Source organism: Schistocerca nitens, chromosome 5 (assembly GCF_023898315.1).
Source record: "Schistocerca nitens isolate TAMUIC-IGC-003100 chromosome 5, iqSchNite1.1, whole genome shotgun sequence".
NCBI lineage: Eukaryota > Metazoa > Arthropoda > Insecta > Orthoptera > Acrididae > Schistocerca > Schistocerca nitens.
Window position 1 is genome coordinate 161,505,927 of NC_064618.1, and position 15,236 is coordinate 161,521,162.

The following is a 15,236-nucleotide window of genomic DNA, read 5'->3' on the forward strand; positions in this document are numbered from 1 at the left end:
GTTAGGTTTAACTAGTTCTAGGTTCTAGGGGACTGATGACCTCAGAAGTTAAGTCCCATAGTGCTCAGAGCCATTTTAACCATTTTTTGTGCTTGACGTTAATATTATGGAAATCGAAGATGACGTAGATGAAGATAAAATGGGAGATATGATACTGCGTGAAGAGTTTGACAGATCACTGAGAGACATAAGTCAAAACAAGACCCCTGGAGTAGACAAAATTCCATTATAACTACTGTTGACCACGGAAGAGCCAGTCCCGACAAAACTCTACAATCTGGTGAGCAAGATGTATGAGAAGTGTGAAATAACCCCAGACTTCAAGAAGAATATAGCAGTTCCAATCCCAAAGTAAGCAGGCGTTGAGATATGTGAAAAGTACCGAACTCTCAGTTTAATAAGTGACGGCTGCAAAATACGAACACGAATTCTTTATACAGGAATGGAAAAACTGTTAGAAGCCGACCTCGGGGAAGATTAGTTTGGATTCCGTAGAATGACTAGAACACATGAGGCAATACCGACCCTACGACGTATCTTAGAAGATAGGTTAAGGAAAGGAAAACCTACGTTTTTAGCATTTGTGGACTTGGAGAAAGATTTGGACAGTTAACTGGAATACTCTCTTTAAAATTCTGAAGGGACAGGGGTGAAATACAGGGAGCGAAAGACTATTTACAATATGTACAGATTCCAGATGGAAGATAAGAGTCGAGAGCCACCAAAGGGAAGCAGTGTTTGAGAAGGGAGTGAGACAGGGCAGTAGCCTATCTTCGATGTTATTCAATCTGTATATTGAGAAAGCAGTAACAAAAGGAAAAGAAAAATTTGGGGTAGGAATTAAAATCTATGGAGAAGAAATAAAAACTTTGAGGTTTACCAACAACATTGTAATTCTGTCAGGGACAGTAAAGGACCTGGAAGAGCAGTTGAACGGAATTGACAGTGTCTTGAAAGGAGGACGTGAGATGAACACCAAGAAATAAAATATTAGATGAGTTTTGGTATCTGGGGAGCAAAATAACTGCTGATGGTAGAAGTGGAGAGGATATAAAATGTGGACTGTCAATGGCAAAAAAAGCGTTTCTGAAGAAGAGAAATTTTGTTAACATAGAGTATAGATTTATGTGTTAGGAAGATTTTTCTGAAAGTATTTGTATGGAGTGTAGCCATATATGGAAGTGAAACGTGGATGTTAAATAGTTTAGACAAAAAGAGAATAGAAGCTTTCGAAATGTGATGCTACAGGAGAATTCTGATGATTAGGTGGGTAGGTCACGTAACTAATGAAGAGGTACTGAATAGAATTGGGGAGAAGAGAAATTTGTGGCACAACTTGACTAGAAGAAGGGGTCCGTTGGGAGGTCTCGTACTGAGGCATCAAGGGATGATCAATTCAGGATTGGAGCGAAGCGAGGAGGGTAAAAAACGTAGAAGGAGACCAAGGCATGAATACACTAAACAGATTCAGAAGGATGTAGGTTGCAGTAGTTACTCGGAGATGAAGAAGCTTGCACAAGATAGAGTACCATAGGGAGCTGCCCCAAACCAGTCTCTGAACTGAATACCACAGTAATAACAACAATTTGTCACCATCAGAAGCTTAGTATTGGTTTAGTGGATATCAATATCTTCTTCACAAGAGCATAATGGCATAATATGCCCAAAAATGTACGTGTTTTAGGTGATTATTGTAAACTCAGATTAACATTTTACATTAACTTAGTCACATCCATGTATTTTTTGGAGATTTTTAGTAAGTTGCTATTGGACCAAACTGCTGAGGTCGTCGGTCCCTCGGCTTACACACTACTTAATCTAACTTAACGCTAGGGACAACACACACACACACACACACACACACACACACACACAAGCCGGAGAGAGGATTCGAACCTCTGAGAGGGGAGCTGCGCGAACTGTGGCAAAGCACTGAGACCGCACGGCTACCCCGCGCGGCCATCCATGTACCTGTCAAGCTGTTGTACCAGCAGCAAGTAAAAGCTACATCAGTACTAAGGTTCTGAAGACGACAGATTAATTTGTCTTAAACGGTACAGTCAAGTAACGAATAATTTTATTCTGAAATATACCAGGTAGTTATAATTAAACTTTCCCTATTTAAGACGTTATAACACGGAAACTAATTACAGTACGAGGACCAAACTTGGTAGCATTAATGTCAGGGACTGAAACTGAAACTCTTTTAATGGGCTGCTACGCTAAACCAGTCCATTACATACTCGTACCATTACTGTTAAAAATGTGCTCAATATTGTGCCCATCAGTGTCTAGAAGGGACTGAAAGCGTAGGATTATATTTTGCACAGCAGAACGAAGCATGTCCGTAGGTATGCTAGCTACCTCTCTTGCTGCGCTTCAGATCAGCACATGTGTGCTTGTACGCCTGTTAAACACTGTCCTTCAGATAGCCTCACAACCAGAAATTACAGGGAGTGAGACCAAGCGATTGTGCCGGCCAAGCATTTGGAAACGATCGGCTGATAATTCGATCGTTTCCAAACGTGTTTCGGAGAAGCAAGTGAACTTCGCGAGCAATGTGCGGTGGTGTCCTATCTAGCTTGAAAAGTATTAAGTTCTATGGTCTCTCGCCTCTAAGGCGTGTATGACATGCTGGCGAAACATATGGCAGTAACGCTGGCCAGTCACACTATACGTTGTTGGTTCTTGAGCCCGACTTCTTCAAAAAAGAATGGGCCAATGATGAACGAAGCCATCGAGCCACATAATACGGTGACACCTTCACCATGCAGAGGAACAGAGGAATGTGTCACAGCGACTGGAGGTGAATCCTGTGTACTGACCTCACCCCCCCACCCCCAGAGAAAAATCAGTCTCGTCTGCCCATAGGATGGTCCATGGCGAGCTCTTATCAACTTCAGTCCTTACGAAAAAGTGGAGAGCGAGGGCAACACGTCGTTGTGCGACCTGTGGTGGAAGCTGCAGTACAATATATATCTTCCACAGATACCATTTGAGAACGGTTCTAAGCGCCTTCCTTGCAATGGACCACGGGACGTTCAACTTGGTGAGACAACAGGCGCACTGTAAGAAGAGTTGGAATTGTGTGTGGCTTTGTCTGCCATTGCAACAGCAATTCCATAAACCACCTGTGGTGCAACTGGTCATCGGCCTCTTCCCGGAGCGATGTCAAGTTCTCCAGTTGATCCGAACTTCATCATGCTCTGCACAGTAGATGGAGAAAAAGGACCCTTCCGCAATCCTTTCAGCTGGCAATATTCTCGAAGTGCAGCTGCAGCATTACTGTTGTTTTGATAGTAGAGCTTCACCAGTAATGCTCTGCTTCTTTTGTCCAAGCTGGTGTTGACATGTCAAGTGCACTGCGACAGTTCAGGTGTGTGAGACTGTGAATCAAGATGACTGTTCACGGCACGCGGTGGCCATAGTTGCAACTGGACATGGGCGCTGTGACCTATGGAAATCATGCACCGCATACTCTGGACATTAATCCTGCTAAGTTTGGTACTCGTTAGGTAATTAGATTCCATATTATAACGTGTTAAGTAAGGAAAGATTAATTGTAACCACCCAGTATATATATATATATACTCTGGCGGCAGAAACCTGAAGTGCGGCTTCAGCCGAACAAAACTTTATGAGTTTTTCTACATATCTGTAGTGTGTCGTGACCATATGTCAATGAATGGAGCTACAGTGAATTTATGAAATCGCTTCAATCATTTGTAATAGCCATATATATATATATATATATATATATATATATATATATACTCTGGACATTAATCCTGCTAAGTTTGGTACTCGTTAGGTAATTAGTTTCCATATTATAACATGTTAAGTAAGGAAAGATTAATTGTAACCACCCAGTATATATATATATATATGGCTATTACAAATGATTGAAGCGATTTCATAAATTCACTGTAGCTCCATTCATTGACATATGGTCACGACACACTACAGATACGTAGAAAAACTCATAAATTTTTGTTCGGCTGAAGCCGCACTTCAGGTTTCTGCCGCCAGAGCGCTCGAGAGCGCAGTGAGACAAAATGGCGACAGGAGCCGAGAAAGCGTATGTCGTGCTTGAAATGCACTCACATCAGTCAGTCATAACAGTGCAACGACACTTCAGGACGAAGATCAACAAAGATCCACCAACTGATAACTCCATTCGGCGATGGTATGCGCAGTTTGAAGCTTCTGGATGCCTCTGTAAGGGGAAATCAACGGGTTGGCCTGTAGTGAGCGAAGAAACGGTTGAACGCGTGCGGGCAAGTTTCACGCGTAGCCCGCGGAAGTCGACGAATGAAGCACGCAGGGAGCTAAACGTACCACAGCCGACGGTTTGGAAAATCTTACGGAAAAGGCTAAAGCCTTACCGTTTACAATTGCTACAAGCCTTGACACCCGATGACAAAGTCAAACGCTTTGAATTTTCGGCGCGGTTGCAACAGCTCATGGAGGAGGATGCGTTCAGTGCGAAACGTGTTTTCAGTGATGAAGCAACATTTTTTCTTAATGGTGAAGTGAACAGACACAATGTGCGAATGTGGCCGGTGGAGAATCCTCACGCATTCGTGCAGCAAATTCGCACTTCACCAAAAGTTAACGTGTTTTGTGCAATCTCACGGTTTAAAGTTTACGGCCCCTTTTTCTTCTGCGAAAAAAACGTTACAGGACACGTGTATCTGGACATTCTGGAAAATTGGCTCATGCCACAACTGGAGACCGACAGCGCCGCCGACTTCATCTTTCAACAGGATGGTGCTCCACCGCACTTCCATCACGATGTTCGGCATTTCTTAAACAGGAGACTAGAAAACCGATGGATCGGTCGTGGTGGAGATCACGATCAGCAATTCGTGTCACGGCCTCCACGCTCTCCCGACTTAACCCCATGCGATATCTTTCTGTGGGGTTATGTGAAAGATTCAGTGTTTAAACCTCCTCTACCAAGAAACGTGCCAGAACTGCGAGCTCGCATCAACGATGCTTTAGAACTCTTTGATGGGGACATGCTGCGCCGAGTGTGGGAGGAACTTGATTATTGGCTTGATGTCTGCCGAAGAACTAAAGGGGCACATATCAAACATTTGTGAATGCCTAAAAAAACTTTTTGAGTTTTTGTATGTGTGTGCAAAGCATTGTGAAAATATCTCAAGTAATAACCCTGTATATATATATATATATATATATATATATATATATATATATATATATATATATATATATATATCACAGATGATGAACATTATAGTCACGAATAAAACAGTAAATAACGAATGTCATATGTTACTAGAATAGGCCAAGAACAACATGAATGTCCTTCGCACATTCTTCCAGAATAAATGCAATAGATAATTATTTGAAGAACACCTAATGAGAAGACAAACTAACTACATTTTATCAAGTAACGAAGACAGGTCTAAACTCATTCACAACTTCAATACACCATGTATTCTGAAGGTTCAAGCACAAACATAGATAAATAATTCCAAAGGCACAATGAATGAAGGTGGGAAGATGTAATTGATAATTATGATAATTTATCTAAGAATATGCATGCATACGTGATCAAGTAAGAGTGTCAACATTTTAGAAAATAAGGAATATGTATTCAGAGACAAAATTGTCTTTTATGTAATAAACTTAGCAAAAGTAGTTATGGTAATAGCAAACTTCATGGTAGATACAACGAAAGCAAAAAAAAAAAAAAAAAAAAAAAAAAATGTAATCGCAGTCAGACCGAGACAGCTGTCATGAATATACCATATTATCATTATGATTGGATGCACTGCATCAATCAGAGCAGTTCATGTCTTTGAGGCAGTTTATGTCAGAAAAGATATGTACTTAGGCACATTGTAGTTAAATCTATCGAGCAATCTGATTTAGTAGCAAACGGATCCCAAAGGAGTTACAAAATTTAAAAATGTCACTCCTAAACCTTTTCGCTGTTGAACTAAGATGTTATAAGTCAATGTGGGTGAATGAAACAACATTCCACAGACGATCAAAGTGAGGACCGAGATGTGACGACATTCTTTCTCGTCATCGGAGGGAGAGGATGAAATTACAGTTACTTCCCTCCAGATAGTGCGCAGTTCAAAAATGGTTCAAATGGCTCTGAGCACTATGGGACTCAACTGCTGAGGTCATTAGTCCCCTAGAACTTAGAACTAGTTAAACCTAACTAACCTAAGGACATCACAAACATCCATGCCCGAGGCAGGATTCGAACCTGCGACCGTAGCGGTCTTGCGGTTCAGTGCGCAGTTCTGTCCGACATGGCATTTTCTTTTGGCGAATGATCTACCTATGTTAGGGTCTTGTGGCTTAACTTATTTTAAAAATCACATTTTAACAAGTTGCATTATATGCGCTGACTAGTAGATTTGACTAGGAAACCAGCGTCTTTCCTTGTTAACGATGAGTTGAGTGTCTCTGTGTATAAATGTTTGAAGAGGTCTGTAATATAGCAACATATTAGGTTACTGGACACTTAGGAATACAAAAATCGCGGTGACACACTATCCACAGCCGTATCCTATCCATTTCTGCCAGCCGTAGATTACAGAGCATTCTGAGGAACATCAATACAATAAGGTAACCAAGCATCATGGGCCGTATTATTATTTTTCTTGTGTGGATTTACGATAATCAGCTAAAAAGTATTGTCCACATTTTCTCTAACCGATGTGGTTTTGAAGAGAGCACCGATGAACTAAATGATTCCATCAAACGGTCATACGAATATGATTGGATACACTGAATTAATCAAAACCATTCCTGTGTATGAGACATTTAACGTTAGCGAATAACTGTATTTGGGCACATTGTAGTCAAGTGTAATGAGAAATATGATTAAATAGATCCAACCATTACATCTTCTAGACCTCGGGATCGCATTTTACTGGGAGTCACCTGAAAGGTGTTGCGTAAGGATAATATCCTAGAAGCCCATGTGCAGTGAATCGAAATCTTCCAATGGAGAAAGTTAACCTATGTAGAAACTTTAGACAGCAGCTTAACATGCCGTCCTACGCTACGGTAATTACGCAACATCAGTGGCGTGTTGTCCGAAAATAGAACATGTTCCGCGTATCTTATATACACAGTTTTGCCGTGGTACGGATAACAGGTACAATCACACTGTGGAAAGGAAATGGCGTGGAAGATAGAAACGTATTCCACTGCTGACGTACCCGGGGCAATATGATTCATGTGGACAAAACGTCTATATTGTATACAGATGCACCATCAAATAGTGGTGATGTGTCGACCGAATGAATGTCATACCCTGCCGTAGTGAGATGGTGCTAGTATTTTCATAAAGGCCGCAGAGACGCCGAAGATTCTGTTCTGCCGTAAAATCCACATGATGCACCAGGCGATTTCTACGTTTCCGGCAGTCTGAAACAGTATCCGGGGGAAACAGTGTTTCCGAAGAAGACTCAACAAATCTCGAATGTCTGCCTGACCATTGAGCGAATTTGTATCGTCGATCAGCTGAACGACGGTTGGAACTTTCGGACCGTTGCTTACTCAGACTTGGTGACTATATTGAAAAATAGTGCCATAGCTCCATGACGCTTTGAAACGTGGTGTAGCATTCAGTAAATGTTTCTTGGTCTCCCATGAATATGTGTAACTTATTTTTTTCAGTTACGTGATTGGTTTTTAGTATGGGTACTACAGACCACGATTTTGGGCGCCAAGGAGCGTATTTTCAACATTTTGTCATTTTGAATTTTCTAGGTATTTTTCGGCAGTGAAATATAAAGCATCGTATTATATATTCCACACCTTGCTTATTTCTGACATGGTTCGTTCGACGCACAAATACAACTTCAATTACATATGAAGCCTTAAAAGCTAAGTGCGTGAACTCGAACCCTCAGAACCTCACGCAAATGAGCTTAGAACCTAATTCGTTCAGCCAGAAGCAGTAGTAAGACCCATTCACATGCCAAACTGCGTATCTTCCCACGATAGAATGATCTTCTGTTCAAGCCCTTGAGAGAGGAACTGCAGTAACGTGGAGGGACAAACTATCGACATAATCCGGGACGGATCCAGAACCTCCCCCCTTTTCGCTTGCACGCTTTCAACCGCGTCACATTTCCCTACTAACTGTGATAAGCACAAATCTCGCAGCTGGGCGCACGTATCAGCTTGGCGCCCCAAGTGACGGCTTGTGTCGCTTGGGTACGTAAACCGGCGTTGGATGTAATAGGGCAAAAAACGCACCAATGAAGACAAAATATTCCTAAGCTCTTGATGCGTGCTTCTATCACAATGTAAGCTCTACGTATACATCTAGCCGCCGTAAGATGCGTGGCAGAGGGTACACTGCACCCATATTAGCCATCTCCCTTCCTGTTCCACTCGCAAATAGAGCGAGGAAAAAATGACTATCTATATGACTTCGTATGAGGCCTAATTTCTTGCATGTTATCTTCGTGGTCCTTACGCGCACTGTATGTTGGCTGCAGCACAATTGTTTGACAATCACCTTCAAATGTCGGTTCTCTCAATTTTCTCAATAGCATCTCTCGAGAGGAAGGTCGACTTCCCTCCAGGGATTCCCATTTGAGTTCCCAAAGAATCTCCGTACCGCTTACGTGTTGCTCGAACCTATCAGTAGCAAATCTAGCAGCCCGCCTCTGAATTGCTTCGGTGTCTCCCATCACGCCGACCTGGTAACGATCCAAAACACTGGAGTAGTACTCAAGAACAGGTCGTACCACAGTCCTATATGGAGGCTCCTTTACAAGAGCACCATTCATTCCTAAAATACTCTCAATAATGCTCGTTCCATTTCATATCGTTTTGCAATGTTACGCCTAGATATTTAAAATTTGTGATTATATCAAGCAGGTCATTGATAATACCGTATCCGAACACTACAGGTTTGACTTTCCTACTCATCAACTTACATCTTACCACATTTTTAGCTAGCTGCCATTCATTACACCAACTACAAATTGCGCTTAAGTTGTCTTGTACCTTCCTACAGTCTCTCAACTTCGACACCTTATTGTACACCAAGGCATCATCTGCAAGCAACCGGAGATTGCAGGTCACCCTGTCCGCCAAATAATTTATATATTTAGATAACAACATCGATGTAATCTTGGCAAAAGGCAGTTATGAATTTGATTTACCGGTATCATCGTGTGAAAATGTAGCTAACGAGGCGTCTAGTATTAGACTGCTTGAATTTAGAAGGCATACTGAATACGAAAACTTGGCTTTAGTCACTGTTCTGATTCACATTGCTTTGACAACTTCATCGAAAAACCACACCTGCACTTTGAAGAATGAAAAAGTGTGAAATATTGTCATGGCAGTTGGAAAAGTATGTTAGTCAAATAGTGTAATTATTTCAAGCAGGGCAAAATGTATCAGTAAATGATGACAATGAACTATGTGTGTTTTGTTCTGATAATATCTAGACTTTTTCTCTAGATCACAGCGTCCCGGGTTCGATTCCCGACCGGGTCGGGAATTTTCTCCGCCCTGGGACTGGGCTCATCGTTGCATCATAATTCAGGAGAATAGCGAGAGTATATTGTGTAAAGATTGGGAATTTTTTCGGACGCTGACAATAACGCTGCTGACCGCCCCACACACCAAAATCATCATATAATTTTCACTTTTTCTTTGCATTACCGAATTTCTTCTCTTAGACCTTGAACTGGTGATTTTGCAAATGTCTCTCGTGGTAAGACGCGCAGTTTTCATGCGAAAGTCTCATGCCACTGTTTCAGGGATGTGCGATTTATATTCTAAGTAAGTTTTCGTGCAGCACGAGCGTTCTAGGTCACGCACTTCCTTCGTTACGTACGACAAGTAGCGGGAAATTCGTCACTCAGTTAGGGGAAAGCAGCGTCTTAGCATGTAGAAACACGGAGAGGCCGAGACTCACCTCCGCGCACCTCGCAGGTTAGCACGAGGTCGTTGCCCTCCAGTAGGCCGCTGACCGCGCCCACCACCTCTCGGCCGGAGCTGTCGTACACCAGCAGCTGGTGGGGCGGCACTGCAACAGTAACGTCACCGTGTGCTGAAACACTGTGCGTCATGACGAGCAGCTGAACAGAAAACAGAAACTTTATTATTCAATTTTAGTTTTTTTCTTAACGACTGTATTCTCATACGAATGGTAATCAAGAACAATTGTCGGCGGCTCGTGGTCTTGCGGTAGCGTTCTCGCTTCCCGCGCACGAGGCCCCGTGTTCGATTCCCGGCGGGGTTAGGGATTTTCTTTGCCTCGACATGGCTGGGTGTTGTGTGTCTTTCATCATCATTTCACCCTCATTCAGTCGCAAGTCGCCGTAGTGGCGTTAAAGGACTTGTGGAGCGGCGGCCACCAATGCCATACGCTCATTATTAAGTACAGATAAAGGCGGCTAATATTGGATATGTACAGGAACCAAGGTAGACAGATAGGAATGGAAGTTGAAAGGAGCAGTTCTCGGACTGAAAAAGGGGTTAGAAAGTCTTCCTCGTTTACTAGCTAACCAGCACGTAGCAGAAGCAGAGGCGAAATGGAACAAACGATCAGGAGTTGGCTTAATATTAAAGAAAAGTGATATCGGTGATAAGATTCGCACGTGACACTTCTATCCTCAGTGGGAGTGAGGGAGAGTTTCATGACCTGTTGCACCGAATATGGGTTGAGATTAAAGTAATACGAATGTATTGAGGAGCTGTAGATAAGAGAGTAGTGACTAAGTCTCAAAGATGGGGACCACGTAGTGGACGATGTGCTGGAGTTCCACTCCCTCGGAAACAAAACAGCATATGACAGACGAAGCAAGAGGTTTCCTGTTGCTTACACGATCCCCAATTTGACGAATAAATTTGTAAGTCCATGCGCCTCGAGCACAGTATTGTAGCGGATGGTGGACCGTGGTGAAACAGCAAAAGAAGAAGTGTTTGAGATGAGGTGTTATGCGCGTGATCTGGAAATTAATTCAGAAGGTTAGGTAATAAATTTGAAGGTTCACCATGCAGCCGGCGACTAATAGTTTACGTGGAAATAGTGACTACAGGAAAGGACAGGACGATAGGACACGTGTAAAGATGTAAGGTTACGACGGTGGTGGGATACTGTATTTAGATGACGTGTAATAAACAATTGAGGATGATGGGTGCAGATGCTGCTCTGAAATGAATATTTTTGCATATGAGAGGAAGTCGTACTGGCCATCATCCAACCAGGCAGAAGACAAGAGGAGAGTGAATGATTGCAGAATGACTGCATTTAAAGACTAGGGCGTCTTAATGGTTAGTCATGGAATCACAAAGCCATGTAACCTTATCATTCTTTAATTTTTATACCATCATGAAAAATGTTGCGTTGCGGTTTTTACTTTTGTGTTAAGCTCAAATCTCTTATTGGTACAGTAATCCTTCAGTTTTGTGATCATTTCTGTGCTCGTGATGATGACAGGACATTCAGTTACTTAACAAACATCAATACCTACATTATTCTTATCATTGTTACAAGGGTTTTAAATTGCACAGCTTTTCTGACGTTATTAAATGATGATGAGTCTATTAGTGAGGCTTTTGTAATACATGACGGAAATCATTTCTCGGCCATTTTCAAGAAAAATTACTTTTCACAGGCTTTCGAAATGTTTTATGTGCATACTGTGATGTAGATACGAGTAATGCTAATCACGTTCTATCAGATTTTCCTAGCTGTATTTTGCTAACAAATTTCAGTTAAGATACTTCCTGGCGGATTCACGACCCGTCCTATGACCTTCACTTCCGCCAATACCTCGTCTCCAATCTTTCAAACTGGCGGAAGCGAGGCCGTGAGGATGGGTTCTGAGGCATGCGTAGGTAGCACAGTTGGTAGAGCATTTGCCTGCGAAAGGCAAAAGTCCCGAGTTCTAGTCTCGATCCGACACACACTTTTAATCTGCCTGGAAGTTTTAATCAGCTTCCACTCCCATGTACAATAAAAATCTCGTTCTGGAAGCATTATTGTTAGTTTTACGTAGATGAATGTTATAATTAAACGGAAATAAATGAAACCCACTATATTATCACAATTTTTGTTTGATTAATCGTGTTAGCATCAGTGATTAACAATTTTAGGCAAGTTAAGTAATTTGACACAGACTGCTCGTTTCGTACATGAGATTGTTTACACCTAGTGACGCTCAGGTGGTGCTACCTGAAAGCGAAGCCAGTTACATGGTGAAATACTGTGCTCGTTACGCCACTTCAAGCAGAGTTCAGTCTGTCTTCTTTCGGTATTACTCGGGGAGCTGAATTTGAGAATGTAATGTCAAAATTAGTAGTAAACCAGAGTGAATCTCTGTAGCAGTAGTTGATGGCTTCAATATGATTTTTTTAAAAATTTAACAACCTGTGGAGCATGGCTTATGGAAAATGTTACTAATTTAAGTATCATAAGTTTGCACCTTTTTCAACGCAGCGGATGCAATAAAATATAATACACAATGCAAAATCTCTCAGATATTACAACCGGAGACCGAAGTTACGGTGCAATCTCTATACGTTCCAGTCCTTCATCCCCGCTCGTACGTTCCAAGTTAGCGGGGAACCAACACTGTAAATTAAAATGTTGGGCCTCTGAATTGCTCAGTGAATAAGGGACAGTTCAAGCTAGGGATGAGCTTGGTTTCGAGTCCTATTTCTGCATGAAGATTTAATCTCTACGGGCTCAAAACGAATTAAAGGGCTAAGGATGAAACAAGAAATATTAAAGATGTAACGACCTATGGATGAAGAGATCTATAGCGATGCGGCAAAATTTCGCACAACACTGAGGGAAAGAGTTTACAGCGCGGCCTAGCTTTCGGCCTATGCTGTTGGTGGAAAACATATTACTCGTAAACTGGGATGGCGGGACCGAGATATGAAGCCACGTCCTCCTGATGGCGAGTCCAGTGTCATACTGACTGTACATATATTCTGTTAATTTGCAGTGTACGAAAGGTAAAGTCGTCCTGAACTAGAATCCTGGTTTCAACACAGCAGTGTTTCTCTCGGAGGCTATATCCCATCCGTTACTAAATACGCGTGAACCGACTTACCTACTATTATAGGGAGACCTACAGGTCAACGAGGACTCCGAACGACGGTGAAATTTTTTCACATACTCAAATTGAACTTCGGACTACATCTTAAACGTTACAGTGCTAAGTCCAAGACATATTTACTCAGCCACTGAGCTGTCCTCAATGATACGTCACACCAGCATATTACATTTAACAACTTCGCTGCATTAAAAAGGTAAAACTAATGTTTTAGAGTTAAAAATAATGTAATGCAAATGTGTAATCGTGATTTTCAGACAACTCTGACGCATTTCGGAGGAGTTTATTGTAGTGTGTTTATACAATAAGAAAGTTACATGATTCTTTATCATATAATAATAATGAATTTGAAAAAGTAAGTAAGATGAAACGTTAAAATGATCCAGTTATGTTTTCAGAGACAACAAACGAAAGGGGAAAATCATTGGAACGCTATGGATAAAAATCCTTCAAACAAGTTATAAGACTAAAGTAACGTGGCAGTGTATTGTAGTCGAGTCACGTCAATAACGTGTACCGTAAATTTCTGCTTTCTAGCCTTAGACGCGCCATTCCGACCGGAAAGACCACCATGTCACTCTCTTCCAATGGGGTCATCAGATCCGATTGTAGGGGCAAGTGGTCAGCACACCGCTCTCCTGGTCACTGTAGTGTTTCTTGGATTTGGAACCACTACTAATAGGTCAAAGAGGTCCTCAGTAGGCTTCGCTATGATGAGTGGCCCCCTTCCAGCGTTCCCGCCTCGGAAAAAAAAAAACCGTTGACAGTACCAGGAATCGAAACTGGATTTCACACATGTCAGTCAGCCACAGCACGCAGCTACGGATGGAGGGGGAGTGGTCAGTCATGTCAATTTATACTACAGAAATTATTCTAAAATGAGAAACTAAAATTACTAGACGTCTTGCTATTTAGGTTGAAAGGTATGTTGTGCTAAGGTCTGATCGGGGTAGCTCCAGAATACAGTCGGTAGTTGCCAACCGCAAGGTGGAACGAGTATAATATCTTTGAGTAGAAGGTTCTTTGATAGTTAAGAGAGCCGGGCGCGTGCAGTAAAAAACCGAGGAGTCGCAGCTAGGTACCCGGAGAAAGCAGACGTGTGGTGACAGCTGTAAGGTAGGTCGCGCTCGCTGCCCCAAACCAAACCTTAGCACGTAAATGAGAGAAGATATATAATGGTTTCAAATTGGTTTTGTTAGATAATATTCAGAGTTAGGATTTGTATGTCCAAGGTTTGACAAAGTAAGCGTTTGATAAAATTTTTTGTAAGAATGTTTCGTGCTACAAAAATGTTGGAAATGTAGGTTTTGTGTATGACTTAAAATTTTAACAATACATGTGTATTGAGATCAACATTGGATCCTTTGCTTAAATTGAATATGAAAAAGAGTAATAGAGTAAAGTTACCCACCAATGAAAGAACCAAGTAAACATCAGGGCCAAAAATTAATTTTCCAGTACCATCTTAATGCCATCGCACAAACGGCATTATTCTCTTAAATTTTATTGCTGAGTCAAAATACATGTTGCATTTGTGGCAGAATGGAGGGGTGCAAGAAACAAGTTCACAGACGCAGTCAGATGCAGGTTTGCTGAATAATTAATTTAGAACAATCTTATCAATGATACTTTCACTGAATAAAAGGATACAATTTTGGTTAGATACTTTCAAGGTATCAAACACACTGACGATGATAGGTGCAAAGAGGATTTAAATTGTAGACTAGCAGTAACAAGAGAAGTTTCTCCCACAAAAAAGAATGTAAAATTTAACTTTTTGTTAAAATTTGGAGTGAGGCGTTACGTGGAAGTAGTAAAACGTGCACGATAAGTAGCTGGTGGTTTTCCCATTTCCCATTCCATAAGCGGTTGGCTGATACAGCAATCGATTTAAAAGTGTTTCAGAACAAAAACGGCCTCGTTTGCGACAGAGAGTCTTTTTGCTCTGAAAGAATAGTAGCTGTTGATATATGCAGCTGCATCGGGATGCAAGACTTTAAATGGACAAATCGGATAAATTTTTAGGTGTTAAGAATAAATCTCCATGGGACAAACCGTATCAAAAGTAGGTTGATAACACATCCTGAACATTATACATAGACGAATAGTGGAGTTATGTAACACGTGTACGTAATAACGCAAAAA

At 41.6% G+C, this 15,236-nt stretch overlaps 1 protein-coding gene across 1 annotated transcript in view; it reads right to left on the bottom strand.

Annotated features, from left to right (window-relative positions):
- Window positions 1-15,236, bottom strand: part of LOC126260324 (hemicentin-2-like) — a 432,251-nt gene that overhangs the window by 248,786 nt on the left and 168,229 nt on the right. Inside the window, exon 3 of the mRNA XM_049957649.1 lies at window positions 9,938-10,048. Within this exon, the coding sequence (XP_049813606.1) occupies window positions 9,938-10,048 (111 nt within the window). The remainder of the gene's footprint in view (window positions 1-9,937; window positions 10,049-15,236) is intronic.